At 47.8% G+C, this 23,630-nt stretch overlaps 1 protein-coding gene across 2 annotated transcripts in view; it reads left to right on the plus strand.

The window, feature by feature from the left end:
* The window catches only part of CEP170B (centrosomal protein 170B), a 415,026-nt gene that overhangs the window by 374,228 nt on the left and 17,168 nt on the right, over nucleotides 1–23,630 (plus strand). For both annotated transcript variants that reach the window (XM_086937908.1, XM_086937909.1), the window contains exon 18: nucleotides 14,857–14,908. In XM_086937908.1, the coding sequence (XP_086794034.1) occupies nucleotides 14,857–14,908 (52 nt within the window). The remainder of the gene's footprint in view (nucleotides 1–14,856; nucleotides 14,909–23,630) is intronic.

Here is a 23,630-nt window from a genome sequence, read left to right on the forward strand (position 1 = left end):
CTAATATGTAATTTAAATATGGGCCAAAGGTGCATGCGAAAAGTGTGTATATTTCTGCGACAATTTCGCCATTGTCCAGTATAAATGACCATTTAAGAGAACGTCTATTGTTACTAATGTGGATCTCATTGTTGTCACCATTAGTTACTTCATGGGTCATGGAGGAAGCTATGTCTTCAAATAGGGAAGCCTCGATTTTGAGATATGTTGCTTTTATAGTTCCCCCTAAAGAAGGTAGGCTTCTTCAGACTATCCGACGTTAGCCGACCATTACAGGCCCTAATGCAGTGTTCTGCACATAATTTCGTCATTTGGAGGGCCATGGTCGAGCATTTAACTGGTTTGGCATTGTCTAAAGCAGGGATTTTGTTCGCCTCTTCTTCTTCTAAGAAGATGTCACTAAGTCCCACAATCTGCTCGTAATTACAATTAAAATCACCTGCCACAATAATGAAGTCCTCCCTGGTGTCCAGATTACCCAAAAAGAGATCTAGGTGAGATAGTGTTGAAGATTCTCTTGTTATGGGTGTCGGCCTGTTGTATACATTTACTAGAAAAAGTTTTTTCCCCTCTCGTGCAGTGATTTTCAAGGCCAGTATATCTGGGGAATTAGCATCCACCACTACAATATTCACCCTTAAGTTGACTTTCACCCAGGTTATCAAACCACCCGAAGGTCTTCCACATCTAGATGGAATGGCACTAGTGCCATACGATTTGTACCCTAGTCTGTGTATAATTTCGACCGACCAGGTCTCTTGTAACATACAAAAGTCAAAGGAATCAATATAACTTGCCCATTCTGGGTCCCTTAGGTTTTTTGACACCCCTGCTATGTTCCAAGAGACCGGTTTTAATGGTTGTCTTATTTCCGGGGCTTTTTCCAACGATACCTTTTCCACCTCCCCGAGCTCAACTAAAGACCATTCTGATCTAATTAAATCACCCTGCAAGGACAGCAGATCATTATGGTTTCTAACATTTCCATTTGGTATAGAATTATCCCCAATTATTGGTACAGCCACAGATAAAGGGCCTATGTTCCCCATAGATTCAATTTCATTAGTAATACCACCAACTCTCAATGAACTTAATTCACTTCCCGCTCCCCCCCCCCCCCCCCCCCCCCCAACAGGTTGACATTTTCTGAACCCCTTCCCTCGATCCCCACAGACATATGGCATCAATCACAGTCATCTAGACCACTAAATATATCGAATCTATTGGTGGTTTCCAGAGGAGTGAAAGGCTTTAGATGGTCCATTCTTCTGTTGTTGAATTTAGAGTGTCTATAAGGAACACAATTCCAACCAAAGGGATCAGGTACGGGCACGGGGTTTGGCGGGTAGTAGAGGTCCATAGGATTTTGTCTGATAGGCGGTTGCAGTATGTGTTGAATGTTGCCAGCCCTCTGTATAAGTGGTGGATAAGAACTGGGAAGGGTTTGGGGTGTTATATGCGAGGGTGGTTGGTGCTGGGAGGGAAATACCACTGACCTGGGATAAAAATATGTCAATGGTCTAGGGATTATGCAATTACTGGTGGTGCCTGGCGGCCAGTTTAATATAAATTGTACTGCGTTGGGGTTCCTAAAATTCACAACCACCACATCTCCCTCGATGTTTTTAGGTCTACTTCCCAGCCATTGGAGGCGACGAACATGCACAATTTCACCATTTACATGGTTTGCCATTGGCCTATATAGACTTAGCCAATGCATGATCTTATTTTTTAATTGTGCAAAACCCTCCCGCTTATTAGTTTGTAACACGGGGACCCCTGTTAGAACTACCACAAAGGGCACTGCCTCTGGTGGTAATTCTGGAATTGGAGCCTGTTTGGGTCTCCCCCAACTGGGCTTCTGTCCCCTCGCCTCGGTCGTTGAACTTTCCTGGGGAGTATTAGCCGCGCCATTGGGCGGTTTGCTTGTTATGGTAACTGGCATGGGATCTGGTTGCTTATGTGGATTTTTGGGCGGTGGAATTGTTTGAGCAGTTGTTGTTTTATTCCCTTTGGGCATAGAAGTGGAGGGGTTCGCCATCAAGGTAGATTTAGCTATTGGGGCTGAGGCAACTGGAATATGTTCAGCCTGAATAGCAGTTTTGTGCATTGCTATGTTGGGGATTATGGTGTTATCTGCACCCTTGTTTCCCAGTGTACGCTCGATTGAACTTAATCTGAGTTCCACTTCGATCAACCTCTCCAAAATCGAAGCAGAATAGGTCTTAATTAAACTTTCTAAGGTATCAAGAGTAACAGAGTCATGATCTGCTTGGGGCGCTTTAACCATCGTGGAGGCTTCCATGTCACCCTCTATATTTATAGGCATATTGGGGGGTGACGTTGATGTTGTAATAGACCCTACTATAGACACTAATGGGTTATCAGTGCTATCTGCAGAAGTCTTCGCCTTTTTCCCAAAGTCAGAGTGACTTAGTTTTGGTTGTTGTAGGTTCCCCCCTTTTCGCCTCTTCTTGCATGGAGGTGGTCCATGTATCCTTGGAGCTGGCATAGGTTTCTTAGCCCTACTGCGCACTGTTTTGGATGGTATAAGGGCAGGGGGCTTTGAGACATTAGGGGTACTCATGTGCGTAATTAAAGGGGTACCATTCGTATCCAATTGAGGGGAAGTGATTAGGGATGTTGTAGTGGTAATTACTTCTATTGGCTGACTGTCCGATATGTGTACAATAACGTCAGCTAAGTCGGAATTTTCACTAGTACTAGGGGGAACTAAGGATAGTGGTGACATAGGCCGATTTTTTTAAGCTTTCCACATAGCGGCGGCGTTCAGCGCAGCGCTCTGCCAAAGCGATTTCCAAGGGAATGTCTGGGGAAGCCTTAGTGAAGTAGTTATCTAGAGTTTTGTTTAACAACCCTCCCTGCTTGTCAGACATGATAAATACACTAAACTGGATGCACAAGACAAGGATAATAGAAGCACAACAATATGTTACCGATAACTAAAAGTAAAAATACCAGGGGTTAATGTCCAGTCCGGTCTCTTCGGTTCTCTGAGGGCCTCAGAGGGCCCGCCCTTTGCCCGGGCTTCGCTCCGTGCTTCGCCCCGCGCGCGTCCCGCTAGCGCGTCCTTGTCCAGTTATTTATACTAGGAGGAGGCGGGAAGAGGTCCAGCTGAGGCGAGTTTGTTACCGCAGCGCCCGCTGGACCTCGCAGTCCCTGGTCCTATGCTGTTCCCTCGTCGGTCGGTCACCTCTCAAAATCAGGCAATCCCGTGGTGGCAGAGCCTCGAACGGCGCCCGCGCAGCGGGGGCCGTGAGGCGTGGGTTGAAGAGCAGCAAGGAAGCACCCGGTGTCGGGAAGGCAGAATCTCAATTAGCAGGCACACAAAATTAAGGTCAGCCCTCCACTCTTAAAGTCCGGTAGGAGGGGGCGGGAAGAGGTCCAGCTGAGGCGAGTTTGTTACCGCAGCGCCCGCTGGACCTCGCAGTCCCTGATCCTATGCTGTTCCCTCGTCGGTCGGTCACCTCTCAAAATCAAGCAATCCCGTGGTGGCAGAGCCTCGAACGGCTCCCGCGCAGCGGGGGCCGTGAGGCGTGGGTTGAAGAGCAGCAAGGAAGCACCCGGTGTCGGGAAGGCAGAGTCTCAATTAGCAGGCACACCTGTCTACATTTAATATTGCACCAGTCCGTTTTGAGGTAGACTGTGAAAATGTTGTGTAGTGAAAAAGCGAGTTTCGAATATGTTAGCTAGATGCCCTAAAAAGTTAGTTTTTAATTTGGAGAAATTATAAATGATGCTTAGATATGTAGTATTAGAAGAGGAGAGAGGAGCAGCTTCTTGGAGACAGTCAAAGGTGGTGTAGGAAGTGGTTTGAACTTGCTTTCGTTCCGTTGTGTTCCTGAAGATGATGGCTATGCTGACAACAAGGTGTATGTCTTTTGTCTTATGGTCTTGTTAGATTAGGAATTCTAATATTGATTGGGAGTGAAGGTTCAGCCACAATTTTGTTATGTATAGCATATCTTAGCTGTGCATCTCTGTGACCGAGGCAATGTTTTCCAGACAAGGGTTTGCTTATCTTATTTTGTGGATCATGTAGAATCTATTGTGCTTCCTATAGTTGTCACTGTCAATTTTAGCTATCTAAAAAAGTTGGGTGAGCATCAGAGCGATTGATGTAAATAAGGTTTAGTATTTACGTTTTCATCCTAGGACCTTCTTTTGTTTCTAGATTTTCAAATTGGCCAAATCTTTAGTATTTGTGACAGTAGGTATATTTAGACCGATACATCCTAAATAAAGAGCCCAGTAAAGGCAAACTGGGTAGGGAGAAGAGTTTGTTTTTATAGAGCTTAGGCTCTTTGCAAGTACTAAATAAAGGGCCTGATTGTAATGTTGGTGGGATCGCCGCCGACAGACCATCGGTGGCAGTCCCACTGACAGGCAACCCGTTCAGTCCGACTGCCCCATTACAAAGCTGGCTGTTGGACCCTTGTCTGTTGGGGCACAGTGCGCCGCCTCCACCAAGATCAGTGATCACAACTGGGCAGCGGTTGGAATTGTGGTCCCAAATGGGGGCAGTGCAGTGGCAGACACTGCAGTCTGGGTTACGATGTCCCTTTCCGATAGCCTTTCAGGGCAGTCTGACCGCCATGAAAAGGCTGTCAGAAAGGGACTGTGGGTGCCCCAAACAGGAACCCCGCCCCTCGTGGGCCACTTCAAAGTAGCCCTGGGGGCACATGAAGTGCCGCCACACACATCCATGCACCGTGTGCCATCAACCACATGGTGCATGGCACATAGTGCATGGATGTGCTCAAAGTGCTCTTTTACATGGCAGCTTGTGCTGCAGCCCTTTTCCTAGGCCACAGCAGAAGCAGCAGCGTAAAGGAGCACTTTCCGAATGCCACCACGGCGGTCCTATTGTAATTGAATGCTTATCGGGTGGTCTCGTGACCACCGCAACAGCAGACTATGGTCCTACCTCCTTATTAAGCATGGGCGAATTTTGCGAATCTGGCGTTCGCAAATTTTGCGAATTTGCAAACTTGCAATCCGCAAAATCCGTGAATTCTCACGAATTTGCGGATTTTTTTTTTGTGTGTTCGCAAGGGTTTCTGCCAGTTCGCGAGGATTTTGTACCAGTTCGCGATTGCGAACTTACTTGTCGGCACGCAACGGTCGCGAATATGTTGTTTCTACATCTGGTTCATCATCACAGGTTCACAGCACCCTCTGTTTCAACACTGCCACCCTCTGTTTCACCCATGCCACCCTCTGGTACATCAATGCCACCCTCTGGTTCATCATCATCACTGTAGATTATGGGGGGAAAAAGCAAGCACACCTGCCCTGCTTCAACTGACATGAATTAATTTGGGGTTGACTTATTAATGTGTCACTGTTTTAAAATTCCAGCCTGACACCTGCTTCCTTATCTGTAATTTGCTTTCTGTTGCAGTGCAATTTTTTTTCCAGGACCTTTGTGGCCTACTTGTAGCTATTCTATGATCCGGCTGTGAGGGTCAGAGCAGGGTCATACAATTGTTGCAACTAGCAACTGAACTCTGGAGGGGCCCCAGTCAGGAAGCACTACAGGGAATGGTTACTAATGATGAATTTGAACGTTTGCACCTGCTGCTGAGTGCTTTCAGATTAGCAAAACTCGTTTTTCTGCAGAACAGCAAATGTAATGCCCCAAACAAACTTACTTGTGAAAGTTTATTTTTAATTCAAAAGTGATCCAAAGAAAGTCAAAAGGCCTCAAATCCAAAAAAGGGCAGGCAAATGTCAACCTGAGGAGTTATTCTTATAAAAATCATCATTTTCAGAAGGTCTATGCTGCTTGCTAGTGGATTTCTTGTGCAGAATTGCACATTTTGTAATTTCGCGAGTGCGAGATTGTTGCTGCCCGCCGCACCTACATGTTCGCAATTGCGAACTTACACCGCACGCCGCAAAATTGTATCACCAAGAAAAAAAAATCTGCTGCGTACGAATTTGCGGATTTTCGGTAAATTCGCGAGCGTTCGCGGATCGCGAATTTACCGAAAATCCGCGAGCGTAACGGATTTTCCGCCCACCCTTACTCCTTATATAAGCGGGCCCAAATTGTTTAGAAAAATGAGGATTGAGACTCTTGGTTTAGTGAAAAAGTTTGGCTGTAAGAAAGGCATGTAACCAACACAGTATTAGGCAATATATTGGTGTTGGATGAAAAGGTAAAGAAGGAATGTGGGTGCTGAGTGGGGTGAGATGGGGCACGTCAAAGTAGTAAAGTTGATTATGAAAAAAAAAAGAGGAGGGGTCTCTTACCCGCTGATAATTGAAATGAGAAGCGCTGTCTTCCAAAGAGGTTGATGAATTTCAGCAGAGCAACCAAGTGAGTGAGCAATAGGCTTAATGTTATACGAATTTTAGTATATTCCATGGAGTTTACATCCACTCCAAGTGCACCACAAAAAGTCCAGGAATAAATTGCAGATAATTTTTTAACAGACATGGAGCGGGTGTATATGCTACATTCTCAGTGGAGATGAATAGGGTGTAATCAGAACTGAGTAGGCACATTGAGCATGTATTATAAAACACGTCCTTGGAGGTATTTGTCTTGGAAATGTTGGAGATTTGCCAAAATGTGCCACTAATACAAAGGCAAACATATGACTTATGTATCACTTACTATACTCAAGTAAGTGTATACTTCTCTTCCTTTAGGGGTATGAGTGCTGCCTCCAAGGGTACCTTAATGTGTGCTTCAGTGCAATGTGTGATGCAAAATTGACAGCAACTAAAGTGCTGCTAATCCAGAATTTCTGCCACTGTAAACAACACTACAGCATGCATCATTTCCACAAATGAGTTATAAAAGGCTGTACCAAGCATGCAGATGAATGAAGTAAATGCAATCAGCCAGATTTTAAAAAGCAATTCCATTTCCATATTGAGACAGGTAGAGTCCCTCTGGAGTGGCTGAAGCATTTAATATCAAAGTCAGTTTCCACTTTCAGGAAGCCACACTTTCCCAACACTGCTCTGCAGTGTGCTCATGCAGTTAACTTATCCATCAGGGTATGGTCATGCAGTAAAGCTGTTTGCAAATGTCATCTTTATGTGAGAGAACAATCTGGCAAGAACCCATATTACTATATTGTGGTACATTTCTGAAGGAAACCTTAACAAGTCCTCAACAACATAGTGGCATCAAAAGTGAACTGATACATTAATAGATCACTTGCGGTGGGCAAGTCTAAAGTACACAATGACTGTTAAAAGAATCAAACATTTAGGCAACTGAGAATCCTTTCTCACTTAAGAGAGCACGTTTCCTAGTCCTTCAGGTAAAATAAATTGTGTATCCAGCGAGAACGTTGCAATGGCTATCTTGCGCTCGTTTCTGGGCCCATTGAGATTGGAAGCTTGGAAGGTCGTGTACCACACTAGCCGGTTTGGGATGGAATCATGCATGTTGAGGATGAATGCACACTTTGTGCATCAATAAAAGACAAAGAGCTTAAGGTCTCTATGTATTTAACAGCAGAGCTGCCCAGCAATGTTTCCTTGTCACTGTTGGCCTAATAGATGGGTTGTGTTGTTACTTTCATTCAAATTGCAGTATTTATTTCAAGGTCAGAAAAGAGATGTAAGGACACTCACTTGTGATCCACGGGTCATACAATGCCTGAGATTCCAGGACAACTGCGAAAAAAATGCAAAGACTGCATGTGGGGTTGGTATATAAATATACCTTCTATACTTGTGAGGTTTTCGACATTCTAGAAATAATTCAGCATGGTTGGTTGTGGAAAAAAATGTCCCTTGTTGCTTAAATCAAACATGGTAATTGTTGTTGCCATTATACTGGGATCAACGTCAATCTGTTAGTCTTCTAGCCACTAGGGTAACACTGAAGCTGCATTGTTCGCACTAGATCCAGTTTTGTTTTTCAAATAACGTGCTTTATGAGCCCACAATCACTTCTTATGGTAATGCAAATCTGTAGTTGAGCTCCAGCGGACCACGTTCAGATGAGCAAAGTTGTAGTCCCTTTATATGAACTCTGAGCAAATGTACAAGACTCAGTCATCGTACACTACCTCTACACCCTGGGTGTTTAGATAGCGAGTACGGCCCAAGGTGATTCGCTGTCAAACCTGGAGTCTCTGTACTTACATACAGTCCAGTTCTTCCGTGACAGCTGTTCTCCCTACACCATGCTGCTCAAAGCTCCATTCTGCTCCCTCTTGTGCCTCTACTGCCAGCAACTGTGGGCTGCCCTGCTGTAGGCTCTAAGCCATGCTAGTTTGTACTGCAGACACAATAATAAGAGAACATGCCTTGTGTCAGACCTATTGCACTTGCTACAGTTGCATGGTTATAAACAGAGGAGCATAGACATAAGAGGAACTGGATGGTTAAATCATCGTGAAGTGCAATGGATGATAGTGACCATCTTCGGATGGGGACATTTTGTACCATCACTAAATTGCTGTCATTTATCCTTACAACTGCGCTTTGCATTGCCAGGTTAGGGGACCAAACTGGTGTTGAGATATGAATGTCCCCTGCATGATATAATTGGCGAGTTAAAATTGAGTATGTTTTCTAAGCCTGGCCTGCCCATTTCTCTGTCCACAATTACTGCCTCAAGAAGGCCACTGACAGCCAGGCAAGAGATCTCAGACTTTATGGGCAATTGTTCTGGATACTTCAGCTTGGAGTCATCACAGTGTATAAGTAATGTGTTTGAGAAGCAGCCAGAAAAATTACATTTGAAAGGAAACAAACCCACACTGGTTCTTATACCTTGGACAATGGGTCGACATCCCCTGCGTGGAAAAGGAATGTAAAAGTAGGATCTAAACCACCCCACTCTGATCCTGTTCCAAATTCTTCTTAACCAAGGATGAGAATGCACAGCAGAGTCTTCATAGAGCTGGTATATGATCAGTGTTGGTGTTTGTGCGACAGGTAGTCTCCCAGACATGGAGGGACATTACCAGAAGTATGCACAACTTAGTGGATAAGCTCGTGGTCTGGCTATCCGCTAGAAAGCTGCCTTCCTGCTCAGAGAGTAAAGGAGATTGCCTGCATTTTCAGTTAGCCTTACACTTGCTAACTTACTATTAAGAAACAGAAATGAATAAAATTGTGCTTTGTGTGGTACAGATGCAGGAATATTGCAAAGTTAATTTAGTTTGTACTTCACGAGCATTTTCAGTGAGCACTGGAACTAGCAGACATATTATGGCAAAATATGTAGTTTCCTCTGTTCCATTAACAAATATTTGGAAAGGTTTTACTTTTTGTCACAGGTAGAACGCTGGGACATTAACTGTGTAATGCACCCAACATGAAATATAGAATTACTACAACTTCAGCAAGCATTGATACAATAAATAAGTCTGGCTTATGTTTTTTTAAGTGGAATTGCTTCTTCATTGATTGTATAATGCCTTTATGTGCGGGTGTACATGTAGATGTGGGTCAGTGGTTGTAAGAATCGATTACTGGGTAACTGAGTACAAAGATGAAGCAATGAATGGATGAAGCAAGGATGAGGAGTGCCCTGATGTAGGAATGAAGGGGTAAGATGAGTGAGTGAGTCCATGGATGAATAAATGGGCTGGGGGGGCAAGGCAAGCCCGACAGCAGAGGCCACAGACCGCGCCGTGAGGGAAACGGCCAAGACACCGACACCAGCTCTCCCAGCAGCGCCGTGAGGGCAACGGCCAGGGACTTCACTTCCCAGGTGCCCCGGAGTTTCACCGGCGCACCGGTGACACCACAGCCTGCGCCCGGGGGCGCTACTAAACAGCGGAGCGCCGAGCGCTCAGTGGGGGGCAAGGCAAGCCCGACAGCAGAGGCCACAGACCGCGCCGTGAGGGAAACGGCCAAGACACCGACACCAGCTCTCCCAGCAGCGCCGTGAGGGCAACGGCCAGGGACTTCACTTCCCAGGTGCCCCGGAGTTTCACCGGCGCACCGGTGACACCACAGCCTGCGCCCGGGGGCGCTACTAAACAGCGGAGCGCCGAGCGCTCAGTGGGGGGCAAGGCAAGCCTGACAGCAGAGGCCACAGACCGCGCCGTGAGGGAAACGGCCAAGACACCGACACCAGCTCTCCCAGCAGCGCCGTGAGGGCAACGGCCAGGGACTTCACTTCCCAGGTGCCCCGGAGTTTCACCGGCGCACCGGTGACACCACAGCCTGCGCCCGGGGGCGCTACTAAACAGCGGAGCGCCGAGCGCTCAGTGGGGGGCAAGGCAAGCCCGACAGCAGAGGCCACAGACCGCGCCGTGAGGGAAACGGCCAAGACACCGACACCAGCTCTCCCAGCAGCGCCGTGAGGGCAACGGCCAGGGACTTCACTTCCCAGGTGCCCCGGAGTTTCACCGGCGCACCGGTGACACCACAGCCTGCGCCCGGGGGCGCTACTAAACAGCGGAGCGCCGAGCGCTCAGTGGGGGGCAAGGCAAGCCCGACAGCAGAGGCCACAGACCGCGCCGTGAGGGAAACGGCCAAGACACCGACACCAGCTCTCCCAGCAGCGCCGTGAGGGCAACGGCCAGGGACTTCACTTCCCAGGTGCCCCGGAGTTTCACCGGCGCACCGGTGACACCACAGCCTGCGCCCGGGGGCGCTACTAAACAGCGGAGCGCCGAGCGCTCAGTGGGGGGCAAGGCAAGCCCGACAGCAGAGGCCACAGACCGCGCCGTGAGGGAAACGGCCAAGACACCGACACCAGCTCTCCCAGCAGCGCCGTGAGGGCAACGGCCAGGGACTTCACTTCCCAGGTGCCCCGGAGTTTCACCGGCGCACCGGTGACACCACAGCCTGCGCCCGGGGGCGCTACTAAACAGCGGAGCGCCGAGCGCTCAGTGGGGGGCAAGGCAAGCCCGACAGCAGAGGCCACAGACCGCGCCGTGAGGGAAACGGCCAAGACACCGACACCAGCTCTCCCAGCAGCGCCGTGAGGGCAACGGCCAGGGACTTCACTTCCCAGGTGCCCCGGAGTTTCACCGGCGCACCGGTGACACCACAGCCTGCGCCCGGGGGCGCTACTAAACAGCGGAGCGCCGAGCGCTCAGTGGGGGGCAAGGCAAGCCCGACAGCAGAGGCCACAGACCGCGCCGTGAGGGAAACGGCCAAGACACCGACACCAGCTCTCCCAGCAGCGCCGTGAGGGCAACGGCCAGGGACTTCACTTCCCAGGTGCCCCGGAGTTTCACCGGCGCACCGGTGACACCACAGCCTGCGCCCGGGGGCGCTACTAAACAGCGGAGCGCCGAGCGCTCAGTGGGGGGCAAGGCAAGCCCGACAGCAGAGGCCACAGACCGCGCCGTGAGGGAAACGGCCAAGACACCGACACCAGCTCTCCCAGCAGCGCCGTGAGGGCAACGGCCAGGGACTTCACTTCCCAGGTGCCCCGGAGTTTCACCGGCGCACCGGTGACACCACAGCCTGCGCCCGGGGGCGCTACTAAACAGCGGAACGCCTCTCGTCCCGCGAGGACGCGCGCGGGACGCGCCGGGCTAAGCCCGGGCAAAGGGCGGGCCCTCTGTGGCCCTCAGAGGCACAAGGAGGACGGGACGGGCCACCACTCCTGGCTCCAGCTTTGGTCAAGGTACAGTCAAGCTCCTTTTCCTCCATCCCTATTGTCTTGAACTGCTTATAGCTGTCATCAGGATAACTGTACACAGTCACTCTTCTTCAATGTCCATCTGGGAAGAGCTGAATGCCCTCTGTGGCACACACTATATCCCGGATGCTCTATCCCCCCCCACAGTGTCTCGAGACACTGCCCAAACTACCTGGTCTCCCCAGGCTTCCCCCGTTACAACCCTCCCTCCATCCAATAAATGCAGCCCCTCAGTACCCGGACCCTGTACAGCCTCATCACCTGTGGACAAGGCTGAGTCTCGATCTTCACTTCAATCGTCTCTTCTGGCCCAAATTGAGCGACTACTTGATACTGCGCTCTCCCCACTGGTTGCTAAAATAAATGATTTGGGAGATAGACTGTGCAGGATTGAAAAAACGGTATCACAGTCATATCCACCGACTAGAAACACTGTTACTCCCATACGCTCTTCCCCCACTAATACCCACAAAAGGCCTACGGACAATGCTCCCAGGATTTTACAAACATGTGATTCCCCTGTTACACCATCGTCTCAAAGTGATCACAATATCACCCGTATTCACGAGCATGCCCCACAAAGAGCTCCTGTGATCGCACCAGATAGAAGACATTGCATCGATTTACCCCCCGTAGCAGCCCCTTATGTCACCATTCTCTCTGGGGTCCCTGCTCTCAGACCAGGAAAACGTGAACTGCATCGGGACCTTCTTAACAAAGCCATTTTTTGGCTCAAAAACAATAGACCATTACCTTCCCTGCTAGACGGTGGGATACAGAGCGTCAGAAGGGTGGGGTGGCTTGGTCATCTGCCCAAAAATGTTCCGGGGGACTTGATTCTGGTTAGGTTTAAGGACAGGAACACTGCCCCCTACTTGCGATCTATCCAGCCAAAACTTGGTGATGGCTCCATTCGTATTTGGGACCTTCATGACTTTTACCCTGGTCCTCGAGCACCGAATTACAATAACAGCGGGTGAAAAAGGGGGATTCTGTGTATTGGGGTTTTTATTTATAACTGCTTACATGCTAAACTATTTTTAGTTATTTAGTTATTTTTAGTTGGGTCTTATCTCTTTTTTCTTTTAACCAGGCAATGTTATGCTGAGTTATTTTTTACCTGTATGTATTTTATTATGTTGCTTTTATGGCCAAACGCCGAATAAAGCTTATTTGAACTGAATAAATGGGCTGTCCATCCAACCACATGTACGCAATCATTTCCCAGGCTCTATCCACCCACTCGCTTTTACTCATCACTTCAACAACCCCCAGTTGATCTATTTATGCATCCATTTATCCACATTGATGTAGTCACAAAAAATATATATATCTCCTTATACTTGTGCATCTAGGGATCACTCGACCACAAAAATCATGTATTACCTATCCATCTGTTTGCCCATGTCTTTCTGTATGCATGTCAACTGATTTGTATGTGTGACTGTCTGCATATGTGTTTGTCTGTGTGTTATGCCTTTTTGTGTGTCCCTGTGTCCCTTTAATGTGATTTTAATGAATGAAATTAAATGTTTTATTCTGCCTCTGCATTTGAACATAAATATATGCTGTGTATGGATGTGCGTGTACTCGTGCATGTATACACACATTCGGGCATGGTATGTGTTCACTTTAGTCCTGGACTGTCTGCGTCCAGTCTGAAGCAATAAGTGAGTAGAGGTGGGAGGTCTTGGTTTCTTTTCCCACTTGTAGCATTTACAAATCACAGCTTCATATGCATAGCTGCTAGATGGGCTCAAATCATGTTACACATCACACCATTTCTTGCCTTTCAGCCAACAGCACTTTGCATTTTGTAACTTTTAGTTTCATTGTTAATGCTATAAGTATATGTTTAAAAACTCTAGTGGGCAATGTGGGGTGTGCTAAAAGGACACGACTAGCTGAAAACTTTACGCAAGATTTTGATCCACTTGACAACTATGAATGTTCATCCCCACAACATCGTCATGCCAGACAGACATACATTGTGAAATGCTTCTGCCACTTTGCTATAAAGCAATCTCCCTCCTCTTCCTAATTAACCAAATTGAATATTGTTTTTACCTAATGTTGTACATTGTTAGGCATCTGCAGCATCCTTTGCTTTGCTTTCTGGTTCTTTTAGTCCTGAATTGTAATGTGAAAATGTAAGTACAAATACCAGAATGGAAAGTAAAAACTCATTCCCGACTTGTGGCATCTTGAGATTCCTAATGTAGTCACAACTTGATGAATTGAAGAAAAGTTCATAACCAATAAGCTACCTGCCATTGTTGGTATCTGCAAAAACAAAAGTTGATGGACTGGCCATTTTTTGCCTGTCATTACATCAATGTAGTAGTTTTCTAAGTTGGTAGCTGCTGCAGTTGTAGTTCTTCTGTGCTCATAGTAGTTGTCTGCAGTAAGTCACGCTCCTGTCTTGGGTTTTAGGTTTTGAAAATTTTGCTAACCTATACCTCTGTCTCCATGGTGCAGATAGTTGAATCAGTCTATCCACATTGCAGGAGTGGTCAGTTAGTTTAATACAGTGTGAAATGGTAAAGCTTTGGCGCCTTGCACTAGTGTTGACACAACACTGAGGCTGAAGTTTGGCAATCTCGGATGATGGTATCCCATCTCAGAATCCTGCCAGCACTACATCAGGTGCTCCCCATTCTAGTGTAATGCTTCATCGGATGGTAAACAGTGCTTATGCAGCTCCAGAGCTTGCTTGTAGAGGTTCCAGGGCTTGCCACACTTGACAGGGTCTTGCTAGGACAAAAGAAGACCTCCATGCAGAGTCGTACATCTACTACATTATGCAATGGAAAATCTATTCTTGGTGCACAGTTTAAATTTCACATCACTAATGAGTGTTCTAATCGACATGCAGAGTCGTACATCTACTACATTATGCAGTGGAAAATCTATTCTTGGTGCACAGTTTAAATTTCACATCACTAATAAGAGTTCTTATCAACCTATGACAGTAATACGGACTGACCAACATGTTAATGACCGAACAACCAATGGCTGCTTTTTGTTCCTGGCCTGCCTGCCCCTAGATAGTTCCCACAAGATCCTGTCCCCTCAAAGAACCTCTGCTGACGGCTTTCCTAAAGTCCGATCTAAAAAGCCTCTTGTGAGGTAAGATTTGTTTTTGTGCTTTTGCTAGCTTGTCCCTTCAATTAGATTCACGCCAGCTACCGCCATATTAATACATATATTTATTACCTACAAACTTTTTATATTTCATTTTTCTTTTTTAGGAAATAAGCTGCATCTTGAAAGAACTAAGACGAGTTCAGAAACAGTTAGAAGGTAGGTTGTTGCTGTGCATGTTTCGGTTTCCTTTTCAGAACTTTCTGGTGGGATGCACTTTGTAGCTGCTGACAGTGAAGGCTGGCTTGTCGATCTGGTATTCCTCGTTATAATGTGTAAACATCTGGAAGGTTACTAAACAAATTCAGCTTTCATTAAAGGAGTTTTTGAGATGTTCATATATTAAAGGATTAGACACTCACTTTCCTTGTTGCTACCTGGGCTCCCAGTCTAACCTGAACTATTTTACCTATTATACAATCCTATAAGCATGCTAAGTGGGGAGTAGATTAGTCTAGATTATGTACAAAGTTACCCAGGTACACAAAGTTGGGTTGGCATTTAGAAGTCCAGTTTGCCGGGAGCAGGCCAGAGCACTTACCTTCTCAGATGATGGGTGGCAATAGTTGTGTGACCAAACCAAGCAGGTTTCATAACATCAAACATAAGTAGTTTCAGTTCAGATATCTTCATCAAATGTACATACCCCAACACTTGAGGGTCTTGGGACTGATGTCGATCTTTAGATGCTGATTTAGTGCATCTTACTGGGTGTTGTGCCACAGAGCAGCAATATTAAATGATCTGGGTGACTTGCTTGATTCAATTTCCAAAATGTGAGTCCCACCTGGACTGCTGGTGATGGCCTTACTGAGTATGCACCTAACCCTGGCTAATTGTGGTAATTATACTGTTTGCTAAATGTAGAATCAATATATATTGTGTTTCTTTTTAATATTTATTTTGATTGATTTCATAGAACAGTGAGCCAGACATTGTAGGAAGATATAACGACATACGAGCATATGATATAGTATGGCATGTTCATATCTAATAGAATATGATATACATAACAAGGACGTGCATCTCTAAGTGACCTTGTATGCAATACATGGCGAACCAGGATTGTGAAAATAAGCCTCCAATTATCTGTCAACACAGATTACTCTCCGCGTTCTCGCCTGCAACATTTCAGTCAACCAGCAATCAATATTCAGTACAATTATAACATCCTAACTAAAAACTATTACCCAAACCCCATCCCTCCCTGCGTGCTCGGTCATCAATTACAACAGCAGTATTTGCATATCGATCATGTTCACAGGTGCGTGTAAATCGGTTCCAAGGTCAAACATTTGAAACTGTTCAGTTCCGCCTTCTAACTCAGACTAGCCCACAGATAATGTGGGGAGACCATTTGCTCCGTAACTGTGGAACAAGCTCCTACGTGAGAGACCCAACACATTTCAGTATGACAAAATGTCAATCGCAGTATATTCCTCTAGCATTGCATACCAGCCCAGTGAGATCTGTGTATTTCGAAGACCCCTGCTTTTTTTTTTTTTCATTTCTTTATTGGTATTCCAAGAACATATAATCGAGGGTCATAAACCTGGCACGTACTAAAAGAGCAACACAATTACTGTTCAGAACGTACATAGTTATTAGAAAATAATACACTGCTTCCCACACAACTAACATTACTGACAGGCAATAAATACTCATCCCCCTCCGGTCCCCCAGCGCTTTCTTGGCTACAATCCTAAACATGGAGTCGGTGACCCCTGCAGGTGTCCCCCTAAGCATGCGTTTCCTCGTTTGTGTGTTGTGTCTTCCTGTATCCCCTCCTGCTCCTGCGTCATGTCTGCCTCACTGCCTCCCGTGCAGCACCCCTCTCCAGATACAGCGCCCAATAGTTCTTGGGTCGGTTACGGGGCGGTAGCAGTTCTTTATACAACTCCGTTTGAGTGCAACAATACAGCATGTTTCTGGACCATTTAGCTAGTGTCGGGGTCGGTCCGTGCATCCAAGTTAGCGCAACACATCTCTTAGCAATTAGAAAGGCCATGTCAACGAGCCTTCTATGCTCTGGTAGTATATCTTTAGAAAACCCCAGCAGGGCCAATAACGGAGTCGGGGTCAGCGTCATATGAGTAATCCTGTTCACTTCATCGTAGACCGCGCGCCAAAAATCTGCAATTTTCGGGCAGAGCCAAGCTAAGTGCAAAAAACTGCAGACTGCTCCCTGCATCTTTCACATCCGGGGCTCTCCCTCAGTCCATATCGGAACAACCGTTCGGGAGTGTAATGCACCCTATTCAAAAATGTAAAATGCATCAAGAGATGTCGGCCGTTCAGCGACACTCTCTTAAATTCGCGCAACAGTAACTCCACTTATCCTCAGGGAGGTCAACCTCCAAGTCGGTCTGCCATGATAGGCGAGGCTTTGCATAGTCCGCCGTCCGCTAGGCGAGTGTTCTGTGATACAAGTTCGTAATCATTTTAGACGACGTCTTAGCGTTTACAATAAAATCATATGCTAATACCACCTGGGGTTCAGTCATGTCCTCGCCCAGCAGTTCCTTCAAGGCATGTCTGACTCTATAGAACTGGAACCGCGGGAGGAGAGCCCCAGGGGCGTCCTCCAGGTCTATCTCCTCCCAGGTGCGGGCCTACCGTCTGCGAAGAGGTCGCCCACACAAGTAATATTCAATTTGGCAAGGGCAGACACCACTCCCCTATCCTTGCAGGGATTGAGCCACGCACACCAAGCTAACTGTGCCCCTGGGGCGTCTAGCAATGAGCAAGCCTGTGCGTCCATAAGGTGATACCACGCATGCGTCACAGCATTAGGAGAGTCAATAATGCCCGTCCGTCGATCCCTAGGACGGGACATCAGTGCCGGTAGAGGAGTCGGGTCAGCCACGATCGATTCTATTTGCAAGTGCGGCGTACCAGTCGGCCCATGGATCCATCCAAACGTGTGTACGCTCTGTGCAGCACGGTAGTATAGCTCCAAGTCTGGAGCATTCAGGCCTCCGTTCTCAAAAGGACGAACGAGTATGTCCCACGCGACTCTAGGCTGCTTCCCAGCCCAAATAAGCCGCAGCACCAGAGAATGGAGCTGCTGAAAGTAATTTCCAGATAAAAAATCATGGGTATATTACTGAATAGGAATAGAAAGCGAGGGAGGACGATCATTTTCAGTAGTGAGATGCGACCTAGCAGTGATAACGGGGGTTTCACCCATTTGTCCACATCGTCCTCCAACTTGAAAATTGCTACCCCGACCCCTGCTTTTCTCCCTTTTCAGTTCCGCCACCTCCGCCTTACCCCATCTCAGCATTTCTGAGTGCCATTCCTGCAGGCACGGGGCGCTAGTGGCCTTCCATCGCGTAGTTATGGCCCTCTTAGCTGGAAGGAGCGCAAGATTAGGAATCGTGAAGCAGGGTTCTCTTTTTTTTCACGGGGTCCGAGACCTAGTATGCAGTATACCAATGAGTCATTCTGGCGTATTCGTCGTCCATATTTAGCATACGGTCGCCCAGTAATGTCCCAGCCTAGGGCAAGACCATACCATGTGCACTAGCCCCGCATTGGGTGCGTGGCAGCGCGGGCAGTCATCAGTCACCCCCTGAAACATAGCGCTCAGTCTGCATGGGGTTAAGTAGTCCCTGTGTAACAACATCAATTGAATAAATTGGAATTTGGGATTACGAGAGACCCTTTTTGTGGAACCCCAATATAGTGTCTGATTCCCTGGTTGTGAATGCACGGCCCACATTCCCTTCCCGCTTGTCCCAAAGCGGATGCAATGAGATCGCTCTCACAGTTTGAATCTCGTGAGTGAGCCATATTGTCAGTCGAGCCCCATTGCCCATTAGGTATTGCATGGTAAGTAGTGTGTGCGTGGGTGGTTCAGTATCTTCGGGTGCCCATATGGTGCGTATATAGCTGGAAATATGTGCGTGCAGTATAAACAAAGTATCTGGGGCACCATGCATGCGTACAAATGTTTCATGTGACATTAGTGTGCACCCTCTGTAAAAAAGTCTCCCAATGTGGTGATGCCAGCCTCAGTCCATGCCTGTAAGGCCCAATTAGAGGTTAGCCCCGAACGTGTGGGTATGCCCAGCTGCGGGATGGTGGGGGCATATGGTGCTATCCGTTCAGTGTACCTTACCGCACTCCGCCAATAGGTAATAGCCAATTTCAGTAAGTGAGGTGTCAACGTCGGTAGGGGGGCCAGTGGTAACAAGAGTCTATGAATGATCCCCTTGTCCCTGTCTCGCAGCGACATGTCCAGTTCATGCAAATTGCGCCCTGCAAGCCAGTAAACCAGCCACTGTAGTTGGCTGGCATAGCAGTATGCACGTTGATCCGGCACACCCATCCCTCCTTGTTTCGTGTTAAGTTGCAGTTTCGCCAGGCTAATACGTCTACGTCCTTTACCCCATATTAGGTCTGTCACCAGAGAGTTCAATGTGTTAAAGATCCTCGTGGGGACAGGTAACGATAGGTTGGGGAAGAAGTAAAAGAGCTGCGGCAATAGCACCATTTTCCTAATGGCCACTCTGCCCGCCACCGATAGGTGCAACGATACCCAGAACTGAATTTGGGATCTGAGAGCGGTAATCGCACGCCCTAGATTACCAACCAGGACGTCTGAGGTATTTCGATAAATTTGTATCCCGAGGTATTTAAAGGTAACCGGTGCTATGTTAAAGGCCCAGGGACCGAACTGTAAGCGTCCGCTCCTCTCGGCGCTGTCAAAGAAATATGCGTATGACTTGTCAGCATTAATAGCCAGGCCAGAAAGGCCTTGGAATGACTCAAAAATGAGAGGCTTTGGGTGGGGAGTAGGGGACATGTCCTTAAGGTAAAGAAGAAGATCATCCGCATACGCTGAGACAGTATGGGATGTATGACCACATGTTATTCCCGACAGGTTGAGAAAGTACGGAGTCTATGCAGGAGCGGCTCCAATGCCAGAATGAACAACAATGGAGACGGGGGGCAGCCCTGTTGTGTTCCCCGAGCCACCACATATTGCCCCGAGATGTGCCGGCCGGTACGTGCCCGTGCCGTGGGGTTCGTGTACAACAAGCTCACCCATGCTATGTATTCCCCAGGTATACCAAAACGTGCGAGTGCATGGAACATATTATCCCAATGTAAGGAGTCAAAGGCCTGCCTCAAGTCAAGGAATATGCAGCCCTCTGTAGTTCCTGTGCGCCTAGCTTTACTTGTTGTAACCGTCTGATGTTGAGTGCTGTATTCCTACCAGGCACCAACCCACACTTACCGGAATGTATTATTGCAGGAATAAACTGATTAAGGTGAGCGGCCAACAACTTACTCAGGATTTTATAGTCCGTTTTGAGGAGTGACAAGGGTCTATAGCTCGAAAGAAGCAAAGCATCCCTCCCGGCTTTTAAAAGTGAAGCCACCAAAGCTTGTAATGTAGTAGTGGGGAGCCCACTGCCCTCTAATGATTCGAGATAAAGACTCTGCAGGTGATGGGTTAGCAAGTCGGCATACATCGCGTAAAATTCGACCGGTAGGCCATCATTCCCTGGGGTCTTATTACATGGTAAGGCCTTAATTGCCTGCCGTATTTTCGCCCCCGTTATTGGTCGGAGCAAGTCGTCACGTTGGTGTTTTGTAAGTTGGGGGACACATAAACCATCAAAGAAAGAGTCAAAGTCAGTGTCAGCATGTTTGGGCAACGGACTGTATAAACATTCATAGTAGTTCTTAAACGCGGTATTGATGTCTAATTGTGTGTTTACTATCACATCTACATTGTTCCAAATCTCTAATATGGGATTGGGCAGGGGGGCATTTCGGACTAATCTAGTCAGCAGTGGTCCCGACTTGTCAGCTTGTGTATGTTGCTTTTGCATGTACAACCGATAATCAACAACACGTAGCTCCTCTAGCAGCTCCGCGTATTGGATGTTAGCCTCCCATAGCTGTGTCAATTGTTCATTTGTCCCTGCAGCCTCCCCCACGAGCACGGCTAGGCGGCCTTCCACCTCCGTAAGTCGCTCTACAAGAGCGAGTCGCACTCCAGTCTTAGTGCTAATTGCCACTCCTCTGATGACAGTTTTAAAGGCGTTCCACTCTATTTGTCAGGAGCTGGCAGACTCGGTATTCTCTGAGAAATAATGGATGATCGCCTCTGAAAGGGCATTGCGGAACCCCTGATCCTCCAGCAACTCGGGTTGCAGTTTCCAAGTCGGTATCTGAGTTGGGACCTTGCCACACTGCACAGTCAATTCCACCGGGTTATGGTCAGACAGGGATTTTCCCATATGGAGCACCAAAGCAATGGACCCCAAAAGGGTGCTAGAACAAAGTAACCAATCTATCAGAGTGTGTAGACTGTGTGGCGGCGAATAGGAGTATTCCCTGTGCCCAGGGTGTTTTGCCCTCCATGCGTCATGCAGTTCCCACCCCTCCGCCCAACCCTTAAGCGCCTCTGCTTGTTTCTTGCTTTCGGCATCATGTAGCGGTGGGTGAGACCTGTCAAGTCAACGTCCAACACTGTGTTGATGTCGGCCCCTATCACCCAGAGATATGCAGCCCATTCTGTCAAGGCTGTGCTCAGTGTAGTCAGGTATTTATCCTGGTCCATGTTTGGTGCATATATACAGCCCATAACCATTTGAGCACTATCCAACAAGCCATAGAGTAGCACATATCTACCGTTTACGTCTATTTTTTATGCTCAAGGAGCTTGAAAGGGACAGTATTTCGCATCCACACCACCGCCCCCCTGGAGAAAGCGGAGTATGTAGTAGCGAATAGTTGCCCTCTCCATTTCCTCTGCAATTTGGCTGCCTCATCCACATTTTAAGATGAGTTTCTTGTAAATAGGCTATAGCAACCTTCCTTCTAGTAAGTTGTGCCAAAACCTGTGACTTTTATGTATTGAGCCCAGTCCCGCTTGTTCCACGTGCAGTAGGTATATGTACTATGCCATCGTGGTGTCTAAAGCATAATTGCAATGTGACATATGGATACCGAAACCCTGTAAATAGAAACTGCAGAGGAGCCAAGCATGCCATTACATAGAAACTCCCCAATACTAGGTTCCCCCGCAAAACACCAGAGGACCAAACATGAAACAAAAGTCCAACATGGACTCCAAACAATAAAAGCGCCATCGCAGTCGCCTGGGGGGTGAAGGCCTGAACTGCGTCAGTTCGTAAAATCAACTTGAAACACATTAGAGTTTGTCTTGATTATAGTGACACATTTCCCTATAGAGCACATATACCCTGGACCCTCAAAGCAGTCATCAATAGCAATACTTATAGTGCATGTTCTACATATACATTACCACTCCTGGATATCACTGATCACAATATTAGAAGCCCTTGGCAATCTGAGCTGTAATCGATGGGAACAGAGCACACCGTGTCGGCATCCGATGAATGTTCCTGAGATGCCGCAGACTGGGCATCATGAGCCGCCAAAGTTGCCGCTGTAAGGACTGCATCTTTCTGGCTGGTCGAGATCTGTTCAGAGGTAGGGCTAGAGTCCATGGCAACCACAGTAGTACCGCGCCCCAATCGTGGTAGTCCAGTCGTTCGTATCTGGGAGGCACAGCGTAGTTGTCCTGACGGTAAAGAAGTCTGAGAAGCCTTCGGGGTAAAAGTTATTTCAAGCCAGTTCGCCACTTCCTTTTCGAAGAAATACGACTTCTGACCGTAGACGACTTTCAGTCTGGCCGGGAATAGTAGCTCATATTTCAAGTTGCGTTCGCGTAGGCTTTTCTTCACTCCTAAAAAAGTCGCTCTAGCCTTCTGGTCTGCTGGGGTAAAATCCGGGTAAAGTGAAATTGTCTTGCTCTCGAAACGCACAGGGGCGTTCCCCCCCTGGCTGCTCGGAGGATAGTGTTGTGGTCCTTGTAGTGTAGAATGCCTGCTATCAACGGGCGGGGCGGCGCCCCCGGTTGAGGAGGTCTGGAGGGCACCCGGTGCGCTCTCTCCACACTATACAGAGACGTTAGGCCCTCCTTCGCGTCATGGTTCTTCAGCCAGTCCTCCACAAACTGTGTAGGGTTGGATCCCTCGCTGCGCTCCGGTAGACCAAGTATGCGAACTTTGTTGCGGAGGGACCTCCCTTCCGCGTCATCGACCCTGTCCTGCAAGCCCCTCAGTTGTCGCTGGAATTGTTCACGTTGAGTAGAGTGCATAGTCTGCTGGGGTAGAAGATCATCCAGTGCCAGCTTGTTCGATTTGACCTTATCAGCCAACTTTTTGTGGTCCGCCTGTAGTAGGCTGAGATTGGTGGACATCGCGCCCATGCGTGTCTCCAGAGCCGTTCGCGAGTCGCGTATTTCTTTCAAGATTAAATCTAGTTTAGCGTTGTGTGGGTCCGTGCCAGTAGGGGGTATCACATCATTGTCCGAAGCGCTAGAGGGTTAACTACCAAATTTAAGTTGCGTTTCCCCATCCGTTACGGCGTCCGCTTGTTTGTTCTTGTTGCGACCCTTCACACCAAGGCTTCCCCCTGTCCGTCTCTGCTCCAAGATTGGTTTTTGGGGGGCCTCTAGGGCACCGCTCCGCTCCACTCACACACACACCCAGAGAAACACAAAGCAGTGGCATGCACAAAGTACTCCCAAAGGTGCAGGTTCCTCAAACTGTAAGCAGTCCACTTCCTCAGGTCTTAAGATACACACTCCTGATGAACACCATCCGGGCTGTCAGTCTCCTCAGCACCAGCAGCTAACAGGGCAGTCTCAGAGGTAATAGCCTTATCGTGCTTTCAATACAATTGTGTGACCTTTCCCACTGCCAGGCGCTGGCCACGGGCGGAGAGCGTCACCGCGCACAGCACATGTGGGCATTAAGCATGGCAGCCAGATGCGCAAATGTTCCCAGGCTGACCTTCTATCAGCATGTCACCCAGCACTATGACGATCCAG

This window comes from Lissotriton vulgaris, chromosome 9 (assembly GCF_964263255.1).
Source record: "Lissotriton vulgaris chromosome 9, aLisVul1.2, whole genome shotgun sequence".
Classification (NCBI taxonomy): Eukaryota; Metazoa; Chordata; class Amphibia; order Caudata; family Salamandridae; genus Lissotriton; species Lissotriton vulgaris.